The following is a 23,161-nucleotide window of genomic DNA, read 5'->3' on the forward strand; positions in this document are numbered from 1 at the left end:
AAATTAAATACCAGACAAATCAAGGTATTTCATCACATTGATGCAAAAAAAATCATATAAAATCCAATAACCTAAATCAGTCTTGCTCATGGATTTGCAACATTATCGGTAATGGCCTCAACCCCCCAGAGATATTAAAGGGATAGGTAGTACATTATAAATGATATGGCAAAATCTCTGATGGCATTGTCACATCACCCACCGCTAGTGCTAAATCAAAAAAATCAAACCACAATGCAATGTTACAAAAAGATGCAGTCAATCAACAAAAGACATCTTTTTCTATATTTCTGGTGCTGGATTCTGTTGTCTGAAAACACATTATTAAGACTGCTGCCATGTCACGTTGCCTTTCAAAGTGGATTAGTTCATAGGCTGTAAGCTAAAATTGCCTGCTGGTGGCAGTTCGGTTCAGTCTCAGTCGTTAATGTGAGGGTAACTGCATGAAAACGTAAAAATAAGGGGTGACAGAGATCTTCCTCCACATTAACTGCTTAAAATGAAATGTGAACACAAAATCCCGAAATGCACCACTGATAACGGATGGAGATAAATGCCTGTTAATCTGTTCCTTCTTCTTTCTCTGTCTGCCTGTCTTCCCTTTTCTTCAAATCCATTCACACCCCAAATTGCCAGTCTTTTAAAACATCCTCCCACAGAACCATTAGTATGTCTGTGATGTATTGTACTGTACGGTACAATAGAGAAAGAAATATAATGTAATGAAAAAAATGAACAGTGGAGCATGAAAGATACAGCATATTACAAGAGAGTATTAGAGAAGCTGGAATTGGGATGTGAGGTAGAATGAAATGAAATTCATTGATACAATTATTGATCCAGTTCCTGTAAGCAGAACTGGGTGCAGAGATGTGGGAAGCACCTACCTAATAAGCTGGGGTTAGGAAATCTCCACGATTCATTGTATGTGGAATACTGGGGATGGGAATATGGACTTCCGGAAAAATCTCCCCCTGAAAGAAAACACAAAACAAGAAACAGAGCACGTTTAGAAGCAGCCTCTGTATTTGTATAGCAAACCTTTCTAGTCTTTTTGGCCACTACACTACATTCACCAATCATACACATTCATGCAAACAGAAACTACACATTCATACACTGGCAGAACAGCCAGTATCTTGCCCAAGGACACTTCGAACCCACAACCAGGGGGAGCCGGGGATTGAACCGCCAACCTTCTGATTAATAGCCAACCTGCTCTACCTCCTGAGCAGCCTCCACAGCCACCCCTACAATAATGTTGCCTTAGGAAATAAGATGTTTTACTGAGCCCTTCACTTTTTGAGCTATCAGCCTTGAACAATCTATGAACAATCAAGCTATCCTGATTTGGATTATATTCTGGATGTATATTTACATGGAATAAAAAGACACCTGTATATTCATATGCCATGTACATAACACTAACAACATCCAGAATTTTATTGTTTCTGCTGGTATAGGCATCTTCTCTATACACAGCACCACGTCTATCTGTCTGTACTGACTGAGTTACCCCAACAGTTGGTTAAAAACCCACTTTGGTTTGTGGCTGCCTAAACTCTGCTGCACTTACCACTCTGCTTTTGTTTTTTGACACTGATTGCGATCTTTCACAAACCTGAACCATAGGGGACTTGTTCAGATTTGCTTTTTTGCTTCCAGTGAAGCTTAAACCTGCCCTTTGTTGCCAGTAGAGAGGTTTGCAGACTAGTTGAGAGTGACTGAACTGGAGATCTCAGTGAGACTTTAGTGGTTCTCCCATACAGAGGATGATAGCTTAGCTTTTCTCCCTCATTTACTACTTACTGTCTGGGGTCTACTCTTCCTCTTGTCTTCCCCTCCCACTCTTCCCTTCACCCCTTTCTCTTTTATTTTTCTCTCTCGTCCTGTGGCCCGCCTGACTACAGCTCACCCGTCAACCTTCACATCAAAACAACATTCTTCCCCATTTCTTCTCCTCTTTTTTTGTTCTCCTTTTCCCCCCACGCTTTTGCTCTTTCTTTCTTTCTTCCTGAACCTTCACTTCTCCCGGGGGATCCCTCTCCCATAGCTGACAGTCACAGACCCTGATGCCCCCCACCCCCCATCCCTCCTCTCTCCCTCTCGTTCTGTCGGTTCTGCCTCACTGCTCTTCTACACCCCCTCTGAGTGTCAGCCCCCCTGCTGCAGAGAGAGACAGAGAGAGAGGGAGAGTAGAAGAAGAACAGCAGAAAAGAGTTGCTTGCTTAATGAAGGTATGATATTAGACAGAGCGGACAAAAAGGAGGATAATTTGCCTGAGAAGTGCAGAGATAAAACATGGCGGAGCTGGAGAAGCAAAGTTGGGAGATTATCTCTTCCACTCATTCCAGTCAGCTCGTGGATTCAGGCAGCTTCGAATATTCACTGAGAAGAATTTAGATGTCGAGACTGTTTGTGTGTGCGGATGTACACTTCAAGTTTTCTTTCTCGCACTACCCTTTGTGCAAGTGTGTGTGTGTGTGTGTGTATGTGTGTGTTTAGCTGCGTCTGTCAGGTGGGGTCGGGATGCGGTCTCCATGGCATCCCTGGGTGCGAACATCCTCCCCTTGTCATCACCGTAGTGACGGCAACATGTCAGGTTGTTCAGGAGACGAGGGGAGGGATGGAGACGGGCATGGAAGGAGGGGAGAGGATGCTCAGGGGTCTCCCTTGTGTAGCTCAGTGTCAAGGTCACACACTCGCACACACTGTCAAAAACAAACATGCACACAAACAATCGCATGCCAGCACACACATAAACATACACCAACCCAAACACACGCACACACACATGCTGTCAAACCTGAGGACAGGACGGGGTGAGCGCAGGGGGACAGGGCGACAGGGTTACCCATCTTTAGACGTGCTGTTCTTACATGTCCACTGAGAGTGTGTGTGTGTGTGTTTGTGTGCATGTCAGCCCACGAGTGTGTGTGTCACAGACTGACTGATTGGGAATACACAGAGACAAGAACTTGTAAACAACATTGTTGTTGACTTTCATTGCCGTTTCTTTTGTGTTTCTCCCTTTATTTCTCTACACTATGCTTCACACTGACCATGACCACCACTGCAAAACTGAGAGAGAGAGAGAGAGTGAAAAAGAAAAAGAATGGTGGTCCAGGATTGAAACACAAAAGCGGCGTAGAAGGCGGAGTGGAAGGGAATGAATGAATTAGTCGTGGGTCACTGGTGATTCTCATTAAAAACAAATTACTAATGTTGAGGAGGGACAGCTGTGCTACTGTGGCTGGTTTCTAATGATACACAGAGAGACAGACACACACAACATGTGCGCAAACACACACACACACGTATAGATGCACACAAACGCATACACACGCCACCCCCTGGGAGCACTGTCAGCCACAGTGTAGACAGACAAGAAGGAAGAAGTGGCACGCTAAGTACACCCTCTGAAGACACACACACAGGAAACACACATACAGGAAACACACACACAACCAGTGGGAATTCAAACAGATATGTATGTACAGTTACAGATCTGCTGAGGTGATGGGTGGCGAGGTGACAGAATTACTGCAGAGGAAAGCGAAATACGATGAAAAGGTATAGAAAGTTGAAACCATTTCAGTCAGTGTATGGTTTGTGTGTGTGTGTGTGTGTGTGTGTGTGTGTACTCACCAGGTACCATGCCAGTGAGGGAGGGGGTGGAGTAGCTGCCCTGGCCAGTGGGAGGAACATGAGGAGGGTAGCCTGGCAGAGTGGTGCTGGCTAGGTCTCTACCTGCAATCACACACACACACACACACATATATTCTATAATCAGTATTTTCAAAACTATCAATATTTCAATCAGTGTCAACACTGTTATTGTCATCATACTTATACCTCCTAGCTGTCTGTTAGTCGTGCACATTATCCTTTAAATTGTTATGGTCCTATATTGCCCAGAAACAATTCATTGATGTCTACAATGAACAATTATTTTCATTTTCACTTAATTTAATGATGCAAGTCCAAAAACATGTCTTCAAATGTCTTGTTGTGTGCGACCAACAGTCCAAAGCCCAAAGAGATTAACCATTCCATCATAAAAATGTAAAACACCAGATGATTTTCACGTCTCTTGCCCTCAAACTTAAAACAATTACTTAAATGATTACTTTATTATCAAAATTGTTTTTGTTGTCACAGTTGTTCTTTGGCCCATCAGCTGAGTAAAGTTTTACATTATGCGATAAAGGTGATTTTGATTTCTGACTGATCTTAATTGTGAGTGTGCTAAACAGCAAAGACTGCCTTTTACATAGAGAGGTTTTACATATGACCTTTAACATTAGGTGTTACTTTGACAGAATTTTTGTACAGCAAAGGAACTATAAAACAGTTAAACAGTGTATCATTGTCAAATGAGTTTATACCCGACTATGGTCTAACTTCCATAAATATGGACATCACTGTGACCATGGAGAAAAACTCCTGTGAGTGCTGTCAACATCTCTACTCAGAAATGGACTTTTAAAGGAAAGGAGATTCAAAACAAACTCAAATGCCAGTGGCGTTTTCTCCCAGCGGCCAAGAGAAGCCAGGCTTCCCCTGTTTTTGTCAGACTATATTTGTGATTTTAATACACACACAAAGTTTTTAGTTTCAATAAATCTTATGTGTTGTTGCTGTCATCTCTTTCCCATTTCTCACTGAGTATTTTACAATAAGTAAAACAGCGCCCCTCTAAATGCTGTGTGGTGAAACACTATATTTCACCACGGTAGACTGACCTGCAGTCTGACTACGCGGGGAGGCCAGGCAGAGTTGGCATCCCTTTGTGAAAAAAAATTAAATGATTAACCAATCAGGTGAGGCCACTGTTATGCCACTCCCTAAATGTGATTAGTCAGGATGATGCCAAGGGAAGCCAGCCGCTGTCTGGCTTCACGCTAACCAAATCACAGCATGCGATCAACGTCATTCAGATGAAATAACGGGAGCTGTTAGCAACTTTAGCTGGTGCAGTTATGGAGGGTGGAGATTTGTAGTTTTTAGTTATAATAAATAGTTTTACTAAACTACCACTACTGCAGCAACTTAAGATTAAATCTGACGGAAGACCAACGCCAAACTGCCTGGATTTAGCTGTGAATAAATAGTCCGCTGAAGTAACCTTATTGTTTTTACTGCGGTTGTGTACGCATAGATGATGAGCTCCGGACAGCACCTGCCACATGGCACTGGGCTAGGTTACCTGACTAATTGTTTATACTCTGTTGGTCTGGTACTCGGTTGTTAGTCTTGAGTGATGTTCTGCTATGAACATTTGGCCATGAAATAAGAAGTATGTAGGCCTATTTGATACATGCACTACTGCTACTGTGCAAATGTAAAACTTCAAACGTCTTCTGATTGAGCTTGTGAATGCTTCTTTTATTCTTAACCGTAGCCTTATTGTACTGTGCACTATAAGCAGCGGGCTATGTATGCTATTTGGGGTGAGAGAGAGTGAGTGTGTGTGTGTGTGTGAGAGAGAGAGGGCGTAGTGTCAGTAAATGCAACTCAGCGTATGTATTGATGATTGAACAGATGCACATCTTTAAAGTATGATTCAGTTTTGTGTAAAATTATCCCCTGCACTGTAATAGCACAATACATTAGGTAATTGCCCTCCAAAAGGGACATCCCCTCTTGCTTGGCTTCCCCAAAAATTTACCCCACCCCACATCACTGTGTAATACCTTCCTAACTGGACTGATTTTGGTAAAAGAAAAATCTACTCAGTTAGACATTATGATGTCATAGCAAGAATAGCACAGGTGTAATTAGTAACATTAACAGCCCTGTTCCATTAAAAGATCTTAGAAAGCCACAACAATGAACCAAACTGTGACATCCGCATAGACTGCAATTTTATTTTATTAGTTACTCCTGTTGTGCTATGAAAACAGTTCAAGTTAAGCTGTTTGTTACTGTTTGTTATTTTCCGCTCCTAAACTAAATACTCAAAATAAATGTGGTAGCATTTAGCTATTGTTAATATGCTAACAAATATTGCCTTGAAAACTCTACACCTTGTGCAGGAACTTTACTGAAGGAGCACATTTAGGATTTCCCTCTTTCTTTTGTTTCTTTCTATCTTGTTTTCCATCCGCTGACATCTATTAATTTACCAACTCCCCATTCTCTCGTTACCCCCCTACACCTCCCTCTGTCTGTCACTTGGTGGATTGGATATATAACTGCATTAGACTACATGACAGTGTGTCGGCCCAAATCATTTCTCTGTGTTTGCACGCAGTAGACATGGGGAGTGTGAGGAGAGGGAGCCCTCCATTCATCATCATCATATATATGCACACACACACAACCACACACACACATTGACACCCTCCTCCTCCTCCCCCCCTGCACACACACATTTATCATCATCATAAACAGCTCAGATGCTAACACCATCAATCCCATTCACTTCCCCTCCACTTAACCACCACTAACTAACTGAGAGGAGGAGAGGGAGAGAGAGGAGGAGATGGGAAATAGAGAAGATAACATAAAAGACAGGGAGAATGGAAAGATTGTGTTAAACAAAATAGAGAGAAAAGAGAAGAGGGGAGGTGTAGGTGGAGGAGAACGACAGAACAGCAGTGGTAGAAGGAGAATTGTTTTACTTACGTGAACATAATACCACAATGTAAGTGTACTCCAATTCAAGTAAAAGTTGTACATTCAAAGTTATATTTAAATAAAGGTACATACCATAAGTATTGATAAAATCAAAGTATTCATTATGCAGAAAGGCCATTCTCCGAATGTCATACTATACTTTGTTTTTTACCACTGCTGGTGAATTAACACGTACACAGCATTTTAATGTAGTCGATCAAAATGGAGGTAATTTTAAACTACTTTATTTACTGCCGGGTAGTTAAATCTATAACACTGAATCATATTTTATAAATATTATATGTTTTGTATGTAAAAAGACAAGAAAGAAAAAAAGTATCTAGTGACTATATCTGAGAAATAAATCTGTTGAGATAATGTTAATATACTTAGTTAATGAATGAGTACTTCACAAGTCAGACCACTGTGAGGTTGTATTTAGGCACAGCCGTGCTTTAAGCTAAATGCTAATGTCAGCAGTGATAATGCTAAAAAAGGCGACATTAAGTAGGTATAATGTTCAAAATCTTAGTTAGCATGTGAACATTTGCAAATTAGCACTGAACGCAAAATTCAGCAGAATCTGAAAGTTATTTGTTTTGCGGGTATTTGGTCATTACATTAGTACATAAGTATTAAACTATTTTTTATATGATCATGGTGCTCTCTGAAAAGTTTAGGGATCACCAAAGTCGTTAAGATACATCCTTTGGGGAACATGATTGTCCGTACATAAACTGAGGTTATTCAGGCTAACATTAAAATTCAAGGGATTCTCATCAAAAATGTTTGTTTATTTTACGTGTTAAAAAATGATTATTGGCCATATTAATTCTCAAATATTAATATTGGTCAACTTCATAAATATGGTATCAGTCTGGCTTTATTGGGAAAAAATAATTCAAGGGGAACAAAAATGGAAGAAGAAATGGAGTTGATATGAGGAATGGGAGTAAGCAAAGACAAACTGTGGTTACTAATCAGCTGGGGCTCTAACGTCACATCCTTTCATGTTTCTGTCCTCTTCACTTAATATTTGCCTCTTTACCTCCCACTTGTGTTTCTCTCTCACAGATCCCTTCCCTGCTCCAGCCTCCTCTGTCCCTCTCCGCCTCCTCTCTCCTGTCTCAGTGTAGTAAAGTTTTTCTCGCTGTTTGATGCGACAGCAAGGCATTAGTGCAGACGGGCTACTCATCCGCTCAGGGTCAGTGCACAGGGCAAGGAGGGGAGGGAGGAGAGGGTGGTAAGAGAGGAGAGATGGACTCTCTACAGCCCAACTTAGAGGGGGCAGACAGGGCCAGATCCTCTGAGGTGTGCGTGTTTGTGTTTCTGTGTTTGTGCACACAGTGTATTTGTGCATATGTATGCCAGTTGTGTTGATGTATCTGTTCTCCACAGCTTTGCAGTAGAGGTCAACGTACAAGTACAAGTCTCCTCCGTGCCCACTTGCAGCTACAGATGAACACATCCTCTGCCTCTCTTTCTCTTTTACTGTCTGCCTATCTAACTCTTTCATATCAAACAGCCATCAGAGCAACACATGTCAAACCTGGAGGGAAACGAGGGTGTACAGCATGTCCCTTTGCACTCGAGTACACTAGGTGAAGTTCAGGGGGAAATTAAAATGCCCTACAGATTTGGAAAGGCCTCTGAAGGGAAGATTGAATGTGTAAATGTTGCTCTACAGCGTGTGTCCAGAGTATCAACAATTCAAGGATGCAATAACATTGCGTCAAACACACAGACGTCTGATCCCCTAGAGGGAGCTCTATTCTGAGGGAAACGACAGGCAAGGAAATGTATGCATAATATTCAGAAGGTGTGTGTGTGTGTGTCTGTGTGTGTGTGTGTGTGTGTGTGTGTGTGTGTGTGTGTGTGTGTGTGAATACGAATGGGTGTGTTTGCATGCATAAGCAGAAATGGAAATTTTCATCTCTCTTTCTCTCTTTCTCTCTCTCTCTCTCTCTCTCTCTCTGTGTCTCTGTGTGTCTCTCTCTCCTAACTAGCGCAGGTAATATTCCTCAGTGGTTACAAAGGGCAAAAAAGAGCCCTTTCCCAGATATCCCAAATTCCCAGCTCTATGATTCCCCTCATTACAGATGGGAATGTCGAAGCCTTGTCCAAGCGCTCCCTGGTCTACTCTTAATTAACCGCTGCCTCTCCCAGAGCCCCTAAATGGAAACAGAGGTAGAGACAAGGCTCTCACTTTTCCTCTATCCTTCCACCTTTCATTTCCTGCTCTCAATTTTATTTTAACCTTTCCTCTGGGCTTCCCACCTCTCTTGAGATCCAAAGCGCTGAGCTCTTTAAATGGGATCACTTAGAATCCATGTAGCTTCCTTCACTGCTGAGATAGACTTAAAAGGCATTTGGCTTATGTATTACTAAAGCCAGACCTGTGCACTGTATGTAATACTAAGTCCAGGACAGTGCACTAGGCTTGATTTTCCAGTTGTTTTTCTCTCATTTTCTCTTGCATATCCATACATATACATATACACACGCACACACACGCACACACACACACACACACACACACACACACATATATATATATATATATAGATATACATTTATATATATATATAAATTTCCACTTCAATCAGCTTATCATTATTTAGTATTTTATATTACAATATCTGACTCTTCATTTTTTCATGATTGGTTGTTGTTAATATGCAAAATAAAGTTATTACGCTGCTATTATTGTACTGTTGGATACATAAAAAGGTTTTCAGGGAATTTATGAAAATGATGGAAAAATTCTCTTAATAAAGAGCACAAGTAACCGCACTGGCCATAAAAGTGACATCGCTGACTATGCCCCCTAAATTAAAAAAACACTGAAACGGTAAAAATGTGATTTTGTTACAAAAGTGGTGTATGCACATTCAGGTGTGTTGCCAAAAAGACAAAAACAAGATAAAGACAAAGACATACAGTGTGCACACTGTATAGATAAAATAAAATCCAGCAGTAAATCCCAAAAATATTTCAGATACATCAGGCTACCTGATAAATATGTAATGTTAAAATATTGTAAATCACATTTTATTTCAGAGCAGGAGTGCAGTTATTAGCTGGATGTCTCTCTTACCTGGAACGAGTGAATAGGACTGTGGACCGGACACACTGGCTCCTAACTCTGACCCTGTACCAGGATTGGCTAAACTGTTCTTCATCTCGTCCAATCCACCAGTTAGTGAGGCCATGGCCGAATAATCGGACGTCTGTGCAGAGAAAGGAAGTGGAGAGAGAATAAAATATAACAAATCATGACATTTTCTGTTAGATACAACATGAATATACTGTCATGCTGGATATTGCTTACAGCTGTGATCAATTTGTTTGTTATATCCGGCTACATTTCTACCATGCTGCCCCGTCCTCATAGCAAAGCGCAATGATGCTTTAGTGTGAACATGCGCGCAAACACACACACACACACACAGACGTACAACTGAGAGTTTATTGATCTGTTTACAAAGACAGGGATTTACTGTACAACCAAGTCCAAGAGTCTATAACCACAGGATCAGCTTGCTCTTTCTCTTCATCTCTCTCGCCCTCACACACACACACACATCATACACATCGTACACACACACACACACACACATATAGTGGCATCGCATAGACCATGGCTAACACAAAGCCTCTTGTCTCCCCAGATACCAACAACAATAAGAACTGTGATCATCTCAACCCAGGTATGCAGTCTCCCAGTGCTCTTAACCCAAACGCACACACACATACACACACACTCTACAGAAGTTAAAAACATATAGAGAAGAGGAGACTGAAGTGACCAAGCAATATCCAGTTGTTGTCTAGTTGTATGGTTGTTATTCTCAGTGCAAACTCTTTTGAGAAGCTTCTAAAAAGTAATACCTTGAAGTTTGTAAAGCAAATAAAAAAATAAAAAGTCCAAGGAGAATTTTATTAATAGAGTCACAATATTACAGTAACTTACATGTAATAGATATTTGTTTTTGTGAATGTTGTTATACATATATTAATAATATTATTATATATAATGTTTTTTTACCAAATGATGATCATTTAGTTCATCATTCGGAGGATGTCACCCTGATGATGATTTTAGAACAGAAACTTAAAAAAACTTTGATACAATGAATTACCAGTTTTTGTAAGAAGTTAAATTGAGACTACAATACACATGATTTGTGAATGGTGAAAAAAAATATTTCTCTCATTTCATTTATTTCAATATTTCTAGTGCCAAACCAAACCTCTTCTGATTTTACATGTGCCATAAACTACTCTTGTGCCACAAATGAGAAAAGAATTACATTAGAAAGCCCTGAACATTCTACTGTTTGTTCATACAAAAAGAAAGTTGTCCCCAGTATAGTTTATGACCTTTGGATCAACCCAGATCATGCAGTCAAGATTTTGAGCATGCTCTCTCATCGTCCCAAAATGCAGACAGATAGACGTATAAAGGAAACTGTCCCCTCACCTGGGTCTGACCCCAAAACCAAACCATGACCCATCCATCCTCATCTCTCTGCCAGATCTGTGTGTCTGTGTGCGTGTGTGTGTGTGTGTGTGTGTGTGTGTGTGGTGATTTTGCTGCGATGGCTTTGACACTGATGACCAACTACATATAGATTAACCACCAATGAGCAAATGACCTGCCTGCTGACTATGTGTGTGTGGGTATGTGTGTGTGTTTTAATATGTTCTTGTGTATTTCTCTGCATTTGTACATCTCTACATATAGAAAAACAGAGGGAAGCTGTTGCTCAACTCAAAATTTGTGCACAAATTTACAAAAAGGGCAAAATGAAAACAAAGAGTAGAGTATGCAACACTTTTAAAGCTTGGCATTCTTCCTCAGACAGCAGCATGATCATCAGCATGATGTGTCCTGTATGTGTCTGCAAATATAAGAAGCTTTGGACAAAAACATCTGCAAAAACTGTTAATGTTTTCTGCAATGACTACCAATTACTTTGTGCAAAAACTCAGCAGATAAAATGTCTCGCTTTACTGCATAAAATGGATGCACTCCTCTTTTTGTGTTACTGTTGAACCGTGTGTGTATGTGTGTGTGTGTGTGTGTACACTAATGACAGCAATCAGAATTTCGTTTAGGTGATGAGGTGAGAGTTTTGCACTGACCCTTTTAATACCTCTGCATCTCTGTGTGTATGTGTGTGTGTGTGTGTGTGTGGAGGTGTAAGTGTAGGCGTGTGTTTGTGCTCACTGACCTCTTAAACACCCCTTTGCTCGTCAACACACAACACAACCACTGGACTGTGACCTGCCAAATAAGAGCTTACCCAGTACACTACACACACATCTCTCTCTCTCTCTTTACACTTCAGACACATTTTAAGCTCTCTTTTCTCTTTTAACACCCCCGCCTCCCCCTACACACATCACACCTGTAGTTTTTTTTTCACTCAATCATACATGCTATCCCTACACCCCCTCCCTCTCTTGGCCACTCTCTGTCTTACTATAATGGTGTCTAATGTGTCCATGTATCCATGTAGATGGGGGCCAGGCAGCAGCAGCAGCAGCAGCAGAGAAGAAGGGGTCTGCCGTGGTAATTGGCCATGATGAAGTTTGGCCAATGGGGTGACAGGCCCGCTAAGGAAGATGGATCATTCTCATTCGGCCCCGTAAATGTTGTCAATTCCACCGCTCATACAGTGCCATCAGCCCTCATCAAAGAGGAGGGACGCAGCTGCCGGGCCGTGGAGGGGTTGGGGTTTGGGGGGTGGTGGTTGTTGAGGAGGTGGTGGTGGTGGTGGGGGAGTTGTATAGGGCAAGATGGAGGGTTAAAAGAAAAGGTGGCACGCGGTGCTGGACCAGGGTCAGGGAGTCATTGGTAGAAAGAAGCATGAGAGGAGACAGAGTGATGTGGCTGCGCGTTTAATAAATGAATGGACTAGAGAAAATAATTTGGAAAGAACTTAGACAAAGAAAGCGTGGTTCTTTGGGGGGACTCTGAAAGGATAATGCCATGTTCAGACCTACACAAGCCACCTCATTCATTTTAATGACACTCACGTGTTGCTGGTGCGCAGAGAGCTCCAGCAAAACAAAACCATCATCGTCCAGAATAAAAGTTGAACCTGGCTCAGCTTTTCCTACAACACAATGCGACATCATTCTGCAAAGCGCCACATTGGCCAATCAGTTACAACCAAATGCACAAATAATGTTGGATTACTTTGTAACTTCAGCAGCATACTTCTTCTACATTTGAGCTCATTAACATTGAAATGAACGCCATAGTGATGACCTACCAGAGTTGTAAACTGCTGTGTAGTATTTTTGCATTTTATAAGATTCTTGCAGAGGATCATTTGTATCATGTAGCCTGAAATCCATACACAAAAATGGACAGGATTTTAAATCAAGTGTAAAAATATACACTGTGTTGATTGGACACAAACATGCTAGCAAGATTTACAATAAATAAATACAAGTTTCCCATGTCTCTAAGAGCATCTCTATGAACAGCAAAAAGGTGCTATCCTGACATATTACATCCTAATGATGGAAAATAACTACAGATCTGAATATTCCCTTAATATTACAATATATTGCCACTAAGATGCCTTTCTGTCTCTCACTGACTCACTCACTCCCTCAATTACACACAGCAGGTTGGTCTACTGACTCAGATCTGGAAAGGTAATGGTTTGGTCCAAATTTCACATCAATAACAGATGAGCCCTAATCGTGCCACACACACACACACACACACACACACACACAAACACACAAAGACTGGCTCTGTTGGCTTGCACTATTTGCATAATAGTATTTCCCTTTTTCTCCATTCCCCAAATAGCTCCCAATTTCTCCATCTCTCTCTCTCTCTCTCTCTCTCTCTCTCTCCACATTGTCTTGTGTACTCCTGATGGAAGAAGGCTTGACTATAAACAAATACAATTCCCTCAGAGACCCACAAACTGAGACAGGGATTGTGGGGAAGGAATTCATCTGCGCTCAAACTGAGCGTGGCAGCAGTGTTGAGGATATTCATCTGTCGATGAACCAGATAGACCTCAACTCTGGAGAGGGTGTAAAAGTTCATACATTGTGAATGAAAAATTGTGCTAACAATTCTAATTTATGAATGTTTTTTTGATTTTAATTTTGGAATTAAATATTAGTGCAGTTATTGTCTATTTTGTTGTCCCAAAGTAGTGATTACAAACCAGTGACACAGAACTGAAAGGATAAGGCTGGTGATGGTCTACATTTTTCTTACTGTCAACAAATCTCATAATAAAACCAACAATGAACTGATCCTAGTAACAAGTGTTGCTTGAGAGGCCAAAGCCTGACTGTGTGTTCAAGCAGAACTCAAAGCGAACATTAGAGGTGGCACGATTGTGCACAAAGTCAATGACAAGATGCAAATCGGCAGGATTAGACACAACCCTGTATCACTGGGTACCCCTTTTGCATCAATTTTCAATGGTTAAAACATTATATGTCAGGTCACTGTCAGGTGATATGGTATAAAGAGCGACAAAGTCTGAGTAAGGAGGTGGTTGTGGCAGATGTGTGAGTTAAACAAACATCTGAATTTCACCCATGAGAACAGCATTCGTTTCCTCTGTGAAACCAATAGACAACGCTGGCCTATTTTTAAACTTAAGTTAAGCTATGTCCATCTATGCTCTCTGTCTAATCACCTGAGAGAACTACGTTAACGTGCGATAAAATAATTGTTGCCATTAATTAATTAATGTGTTAATGCGATAATAATGTGTTAATGTGCCCAGCCCTATATTTTACGTAACTAACTTAACTTACGGAACATAACTTACATAACTAACCCACTTATTTTAAACCAAACCATGATCTTTTCCTAAAACTAACCAAGTTCTTTTGGTGCTTAAACCTCACCAAACTGTGACTGTTTCGATAAGCACGTATTTAATTTTGAAAGTGAGAGACGTTGCATATTTATTAATGTTAATTTAACCAGACAGCACGTTTATTGTTGTTCTCTTGACTTCGGAGCCCTGCATGTCCAGAAATGGTGCTAAAGGGGTACCCAGTGCATTAAAAAGTGACGCCAAGGGGTTGTTACCAAGCGTCCATATGTGACGACTTGGGAGTGGGAGGAACATGTTGCCCGGGATGTCGCAGTTGAGGCAAAGACACACCTGTTTCACAGAATTTCAACTCACACAGACTGCAAATTTGCACTTATGCTTACTGATAAAATAGACGAGAGGCCGGAGAAAAATAACAGCAAGAACCACAGTTTCTGTTGAGTTGAGTTCAGTCTGTACTGTCTGGGGTGAATCAACGCAGACTGCACAAAGGTACAGGGGTCAAATTTACGCAAATTACAGGAAGAAAAAACTTGCCTCACTTTCTAATGGGTGTTGTAGTGTATTTTGCATCAATCCAACATATACCGTCCATCACCTCATGGCTGAAAATTGTCCTCAACAAACACACTATTTACTCCTATTTGAGTACCGGTTGCTTGCCCTGCTGTTTTAGGTAATAACTATGTATTTATGACCTGTTTTTAAAGAATTGTACTTTCTGTAAGAAAGAATATGTTTGGGGCTGAGAGGATTTGATGGCAACAGGAATCTTGTATAACGTGAGCCTTATCCTTGAATAATGTTTTTATCATCTAGTTAATGATACAGACACAAGTTGATGATACACAATACCAGTGTGCATTATGAATTGTCAGCCTATTTTAACCAGTTTAACCATCACCGTCCTTCAAAAGAGATCCCCTCTTTACTTCTTTTTGGACGGAGAGAATGACAAGGACTTTCTCTTTTTCTTTCTACGTCCCATTGTAGCAAGGACTGGTTGGTGCTATGGGGGGCATTTGGACCCAGGGCAGCATGGATGGGTGGGGGCTCCATCAACCCTGCTGATTTATCACCTGGGTAATAGGAAGTGATTGAAGGGAAATTCAAATGAACTCACTCTGACAGGCACACATGCAGACACACATACGAGCACGCACACACAAATTAATAGCGAGACTTAATAGACTACAGGGAGAGGGGGGAACAAGAGCAGAAGAGGAAGATGAGATAAAAGAATGGCTTGTTAGAGGGAGGAAAGATAAAGAAAAAGGTCTGGGACAAACTGGATAGAAGAGCAACTACTGGTGACAGATAAAATAAGATTTGCTTGCGATGAACGTGAGCAATTTTACTTTTTATCTATTCCAGTGGGATGAAAGAAAAAGAAATAATGAATGAGGCTCGTGTTTCAACGCAAGACAGATAAAAGATAACGAGGAGCCTGAAATAACCGCTGAAATTACAGTCTATTAGTATACCAATATAATATACTATATATCCTGCCATTGAGCCACTTGCACCTCTGTTTCTCACTTACTTGCTTGCGCTCCATCATTTTGTCATTCTTTCACAGATACACACAAACTCACACACTGTCCAAGGCACCCCCACATGCTGCTGCTGCAACAGCACTACCAGGGCCAAGTAAAATCAGGCATCTTTTAAGAATGTCAGTCACAATACGGCGTGACCCTCCTTGACCATAACACCACCAGCACTGCCTCACACACACATAAACACACACACTTCAGCCCACATACCAAAGAGGCTGAGCTGTAGCTGTCAGCATGTCAGTGTTAAGGGTATGACTGTCAATCATTCCTTCTGGGAAATGCAGGCTAGGAAAAGTGGGGGTTGTTGACTAGACAGGATGAGAGAAAGAAGCGAAGGTAGAGGGGCAGATAGTGATGTAGATTTGTGTGTGTGTGTGTGTGTGCACACCTCTTTGTAATCACAATGCAGCTCCAGTTTGACCCCAGGGTGACCCGCACTTTAAAGCTCCTATCCCTGACCCCAGTGGCTTGACCGGGCTCAGAGAGGACACTGACCTATGAATCATGAGTATTATAGTCTTGAGTTGTAGTCTATAGAGCTACCAGCGCCAATCCCCATCGACCTCTCGCCCTGTGCCACTCCACTCCCCATGTCGGTCAGAGGGAAGTGAATGGGCTAAAAAGCAAAACTCTGCTCTAAAGGTCTAAGGCTGTAGCCTATACGTGACTCCATATACTACCACTCCTCTAGTATGTGTTTGTCCTCTTGCCCTTGACATTGACTGAATAAATAAACATGAAGTAGGGGTATCTTTAAAGGTTGTGCAAACAAAAGTGTCATTTTGAGACATCATATTAATATTTCCTTAATTTTCACTAGGGGCTGCAGATTAGAGCATATCTGAGAAAAGGTAGAAAGAATACAAATGTTAGCTTGTTGTCGTTTTGTTATTCAGCGTACTACTTACACCTGTCTATTCCACTCAGATTTACATTAACATACTGCTGGAAAAGGGCGGCAGGTCAATTTAGATGCAACATTAAGACAGAAACTCCATTTCTTGCACTTGTTTTTCATCTTTTCCTCTCACATGCAAACAACACACACATATGCAGCACATTCCCGAGATGCATCAGCATGCAGACAGCTCCATCGCTGTCTCCGAGCAGCAGGAAGTGAGGTCATAATGAGATCCAGGTCAATATGCTCATTAACCCCTGCAGTGTATCTAGATTATACGAACATCAATAGGCCAGGCCTTACTGGGTGTCTCTGTTGCAGCCATCACAGTGTGTATCAGACCACAGAAACTCGCAGCTGTCTGTCAGACTAACCCAGAAACACGACTTGATGCTGACATTTCAGCAGATCTCTCATTGAAAATAAAACATAAAAGAAGCAGAAAAAACATTATTGGGATGGATGCAATGATTCTGCATAGCTTTAGAGATAAAATTAGAAATATTTTAGATGGATTTTTGTTGTGCAGTCTGACTAATTACTTGACATTGACAAGGTTGACATGGCATGGTAAGGCATAGCAGGCAGGACAGGCTTTAGCTAAAAGCAGAGACAAGTGTTTCATCTAGCACCAAAGATGAAAGATAGGGCACCAAAACTCTACAGTTTGTCAAGCTGTGCAGTGTATCTGTTGGTGCATGTATGTTATCTTAATGAAACTGCTTTTCCCCATAACCATAAGAGTTTCTATAAAAATGCTTTATAAACAACATAGCTGTGGATCAAACAAACAACTGAAAGAACAGGTGTAAATGCACCCAAGAAGCACTGAGGACCATACAGTGTTTTGCATGAACACACTTAAAGAGTGCCGTTCATTGAACACGCTCGTGTTTTTGGTGAAGGTATATTTAACATGTCTGTTTGCAAACATTAAATCACACACTGTTGAGTTAAACTAAACTACTAAAATAGCAGAAAGGAGTACACATTATGAAGAAAGGAAACAATGCCAGGTGGAACTTTTCACTTTCATTTTCCGGTTAAGCTATTACATCGGCGCACTGCTGAACAGAGAGGAAAATATGGGTGTATTATCCATGAAGGAAACAAAATCACAGTGGAAAGTTGACTAAAAGATGGATCAGAAAGCATATAGTTATCCGAGACAAGGATGTGACATTCAGACGTTTGATCTGGAAAGAGATCGGATCTCAGTCATATGTCAATGTGGACACGTAATCAGGTTAAATTATATCTAGATACACTCTGGATAAGGGGCGCATTTTAGTGTAAGATGTAAAGATGGTCTATGTGTTTTTTTCTGCTTGGCATCGTGCCATGGTCACTATTTGGGGTCACTCACCCCGACTTTACTGACTAAGGCATCAGTGACAACTAGATAAGCAACAAGTCCACCATTAAATTAGATAAGATTAATTTGGCAAACTTATTTGTTCAATAGAAACGAGCGCTAGATGTCTTCAAAAACTAGAAATGCATCCCTCAAACAAAAAACAAAAAGTTAGGAAAAACATCACTGTGAAAGGTCTTGGCTAAGTTAGCTAAGCAAGCATTTGAAATTGGCTGTTTGACCCAAAACAGGGGGTTGGGGTGGGGAATCCCACAAGAAAAGGAAATGAGTGACCAAAAAGGCGGTACAGTATGTGGTACCAAACTAGTTGGACCGCGACTCTGTCAGTCCGCCTCTGCCAGTCCGCCTCTGCCCCTGTCTGTTCTTCAGTGTTTAATGGAAACGTTTTCTCCTGCATTAACCATACTTTTCATTAGAGCGCCCTACAGTCTTGTTGAACGTTGACCTGCTCCCAAACTCAGCCTCAGCCCAGAGCCTGCACGGTGCCACGCCCTTACCTTGCCACAGTCAGGGCTCACATAGAGGTCAGAGCTGGATTGGATTGGACAGGGTGGCTGTCTGTCAAACAGGCGGTCCAATACCTCGATCTGCTGTGGCGAAAACAGCTCCCCTCTCATCTGCTTCCTGAGGAAGTCCCGCCCACTATGGCCATGCCCGTTGGCCAGTGGTGACTCCTGCAGACCTACACAGGGGAAGACAGGAGAAAGGAGTGGTGAGGTTACAGAGAAAGAGATGAGAGTTTAAGGTGGTGTTTGTGAGTCTGGTGTGTAACAGAGGGAGAAACCAGACACAGACGACGGCAGAGGAACAAAAGGAGAGTGAAGGTGTGGGTTGATAAAACAAATCACTAGGCAGAGAGAAGTTTGAGTCAAGTATGGACTCGAATAAACCCCAGTGAGCTGATTTAGGACTGAGTCGCTTCATAGATTGTGGAGACTCAGAGAAAATGCTATACAAATGCCATCCATTACCAAGCATATTCTGTCTCTCCCTCTTGATCTCTCAAAAGCACACCCTCGCCTCTCATATATACACACTTCTCCGTCCCTCTTGTCATATCACCCATACACACACAGACACACAAATATATATTGCTGTGGTATCAGTATTAGGCTGTGAGCTCTCGTATCCTGCAGTTATTGCAAGGCTGAGGGACTGAACGAGACAATTATAAGAACTCTGAAGAGTCGCGGCCCGCAAATGATTAGAAAGAGAGAACGAGAGAAAAAGATAAAGAGAAAAAGGGGATGAGGGTGAAAATCCCCCGCTATAGAGCCAATTCATCGCTCCAAACCGCTCCTTGGAGCCTATTTTAGTCCTGGGGGTCACTGTGTGTTGGTGTGCGTGTGTGTGTGTGTGTGTGAAGTGGGTGTGAGGCGGCAGGGGGAGTGATATGACAGACAGGTGGAGATGGGAAGGGGCTTCAAATATATTTTTTTTCCCATTTGGACTGAAAATACAGATCCATTTGCACCAGACTGTGAGGCTAAATAAAAAACAAAGAGTGATATAGCAAGAACAAAGTAAGAAAGAAAGAAAGAAAGTGAACAAACTAGAGCTAGAGATTTGGGGCATTTTACCACATTCAATATTAAAGGATAATTCCAGTACGTTATCTTTCCCCAACCTTAAAAGAGGACACACAGAAAATCACGGTAGAACCAGAGGTATTGTCTTTTTTATTACAAGGATTCTTCTTCCTTGTCAAAACCTCCCACTTACATTACCCACAATGCAACTTTACTGCTGACAGTTCAGTAGGAAATTCGGTTGTGTTATGCTAGTAGTGGCTAATGTAGCCATGGGCTGCTAGCATCCAGCAGAGATGAGAAGCGGGCTGCACAGGTCTGGTGAACTCACATCTTTCACTCACAGTGAAAGAATGCTGACTTACTTATCAGACTTCAAGCAGCTCATCTGGAGCCACAATAGGCTTTATACAACTTCTTTCACATTTGCAGTAGTATTCCCCAACACCTGTACACAAACTTTAATGTAGAGAGTGTTTTAGTCATCTTACTCCAGCCAAAATGTATTTGCCATACTTACAATGTAATCCAGGGTTTTGCAATCTTTGTCTAATATTGACATTCTTGTTTAGCGATAAGTTTGAACAGTCTGAAGATTAGACAGGATGTAAACAAGCAGTTTAGCCAGATTATTTAAGCCATTTCATTTGGAGGTAAAACTGAAAGTGAGCAGGTTAAATAATTAAGGGGCCAACAGACAGTTTGGGTATTAAATCTATTGTTTGCCTTAGTTTTCTAACCTGGGGGTTTGTTTAAAACTTTATTATCATTAGACTTCATTTAAGTGATGTTGCTTAGTTTTGGTGGCCTGTGCCCGTCTGGAATGTCCCTGTTTTTTAACTGTGAGTTAATCAAAGACTGTATAAGGTGTTAACAGACTTATGTGGCCAGAAAGTCTGGACAGCAGACAGGCGTCATGCCGAAAAGTGATTGCCGTCCGCAGGAGCACGCACAGCGTGTTAAAGCGCAGTCTCTTGACATCTACAGCTGCTTTTAGCTGGATCAAACAGACATAACGTGCAAATAAACATCACTTTTTGTCCGTGGTAGAGCAAAGGCATGTATTTGTGATACTTTAGCATTTCTTTTAACAGAATAATCACAGTTGTGGCCAAATAAGTGTTTGCAGTTTATAGGGTAACCAGGCCTGACATTTAGCCTACGTGATCATAGGCAATAATTGAAGCTTGTTGTTGCCGATGGAATATGTGTTTGGTAGGCCTATGTCTAATATCCTTGTTTATATTTGGAAACAAAATTAAGCCTATAATTAACATGACTAGTTATATTTAAAATAAAGATAAGATCTCTTTTGCAATTATCCTTATGACTACATGATTTAACTTGCTGTGTACCAACCAATCCAGTTCTTTTTACCTGTTGAAATACCTTTAAATGGCCAATATAAACCATGTAATGCAGTATTCCACTTGCCAGAATGTGACATACTGACTAAAAGGTAGTTTCTGCCTCGAAATGACTTGATTTCACTCAGAAGAGTTATATTTGACAGATCATAAAACCGAAACTGTCCCCCTTTTTTACTTCATCTATAATAACATTATATTTTTTAATGACCAAACCAAAAATGTCCCCGGTTTTCATTTCAGAAATCTGGCCTTAATGTTGCTGCATTCCTACATCTTAGCAAATAACTTGGCGTGTGAAATATTATTCTTAACGATAGGAATGACAGGCAAAACTATGAAAAAGCGTGCAGCATAATACTTCTAAAACTGGTTGTAAACTATATTTCCCCTATTTGAGAAGACGTCTGTGTGAAATTTGACAACGTAATAAAATAATAAATCAAGCAATCCTGGCACAAAGAGTGTTTTTCAGTTCATTTCAAACACTAGTAAACCTCAAATCATGAGACAGTATCTAGCAGCTAACAAAAAAGAAACCTCACTCTCACACAGTGCTGCATGTCTCACAAAACCTTGCTACACCTTTTCAGTACACAAAACCTCTTTCACCCACTCTCTCTCAAACACACTGCTTGATCATAATCTCTCCTTCTCTACTATAGCCGCACACACAAACACTCATATACAGATGCCAGGAGTAGTGTGAGTGTATGGTCCAGGTCTCTGGTGACAGACCAATCAGAGGGGGAGATAAAGCCGGTATGATGCTTTAGCTTGGTAACCCACGGCGACCCATTTAATCCCACCGGCCAGTCCCCATGATGGAATTCAATTGATCAATCATGTAGCTCTGATGGCACCATTTCAGCCAGCTTATTGCTTTCTGCTTTCTCTCTGTCATACACACACACACACACACACATACACACAAATACACACTGAAAGACTGACCCAAGCCCCTGTCACGACGGAGGACCCACAAAGGACCTGAGAAAAGACAGCGAACGAAGGAGATGACAGAACCTACTGTAATCGATGCAGTAAGAACAAAGCTTTTATTTATGATAATCAATATTGTCCATTCATCTGTATGAATGTGTGTAGGTGTGTGTGTGTGTGTGTGTGTGTGTGTGTGTGTGTGTGTGTGCTTGTGTGTGGCGTGGTGTGCATGTGTGGGTGTGGGTGGGTAGCTTGATATCCGGCTGGTCTCATTGTATCCATGGATGGGTAAAGAAACTCATTGCCGTGACGGGTTAAATCCCATTCACTGTTGGACACAAACACACACACACACACACACACACACACACACACAAACACACACTCACACTATACTCACAGCTGCCTCTATCTCTGTGAGTCAGTCTCAGAAGGGAAGCGCGTCTCTTCCCTCTTTTTCAGAGCAGAACAAAACAAACAATGAGCCCTTATTGTTCTCTCCTTTCTGCCATTTTCCTCTCTCTTCCGCCTTTTCTGTCTCTTTCCCCCTCTCTCTCTTGGTTCTCCCTCTTTCCATCACCGTCTGCATCGGCCTGCCTTTGCCATTTTTTCAACAACCCAGGAACAGTTGAATTATTGAATCCAAATACCTTTGAGAGTTAGATGGGTTGTCACCTGTGCGTGTATCAGTGCAAGTGTGTGTGTGTGTGTGTGTGTGTGTATTTCTGTCTGTCTGTCTGCAGGCGATAGGACACCACCAGTGTGCATCTTTTTGCACTTGACATAGATTATCATACTGATAGAACAAGGGTCGTAAGTCTGACCTCACAGCCCCAGCCTGTGCATGCCTGTGTGTGTGTGTGTGTGTGTGTGTGTGTGTGTGTGTGTGCGCACACCCCATCTAAACTCCAGAGATCAAAGTTTTGGGGGGCGGGAGGCACTGAGAGGAACTCAGGGAGAAGGGCGGAGCTCCCTCCCTCCTCTCCTCCGTCCTCCATCTTTTGCTTACACTCCCACCGTCTTTTATCTGGT

At 41.6% G+C, this 23,161-nt stretch overlaps 2 protein-coding genes across 4 annotated transcripts in view; one reads left to right on the forward strand and one right to left on the reverse strand.

The window, feature by feature from the left end:
- smim14 (small integral membrane protein 14) overlaps positions 1-23,161 on the forward strand; it is a 127,548-nt gene that overhangs the window by 16,970 nt on the left and 87,417 nt on the right. The window lies entirely within an intron of this gene.
- The window catches only part of pax5 (paired box 5), a 51,405-nt gene that overhangs the window by 2,483 nt on the left and 25,761 nt on the right, over positions 1-23,161 (reverse strand). The window contains exons 6-9 of one of the 2 annotated variants that reach the window (XM_046046792.1): positions 18,873-18,973; positions 9,719-9,851; positions 3,649-3,750; positions 888-974 (exon numbers count right to left, since the gene is read on the reverse strand). In XM_046046792.1, coding sequence (XP_045902748.1) covers positions 888-974; positions 3,649-3,750; positions 9,719-9,851; positions 18,873-18,973 — 423 coding nt within the window. Of the gene's footprint in view, positions 1-887; positions 975-3,648; positions 3,751-9,718; positions 9,852-18,788; positions 18,974-23,161 lie in introns of both variants that reach the window. The other variant, XM_046046791.1, reaches the window with a different exon arrangement.

Source organism: Micropterus dolomieu, linkage group LG04 (assembly GCF_021292245.1).
Source record: "Micropterus dolomieu isolate WLL.071019.BEF.003 ecotype Adirondacks linkage group LG04, ASM2129224v1, whole genome shotgun sequence".
In the NCBI taxonomy this organism is placed as follows: Eukaryota; Metazoa; Chordata; class Actinopteri; order Centrarchiformes; family Centrarchidae; genus Micropterus; species Micropterus dolomieu.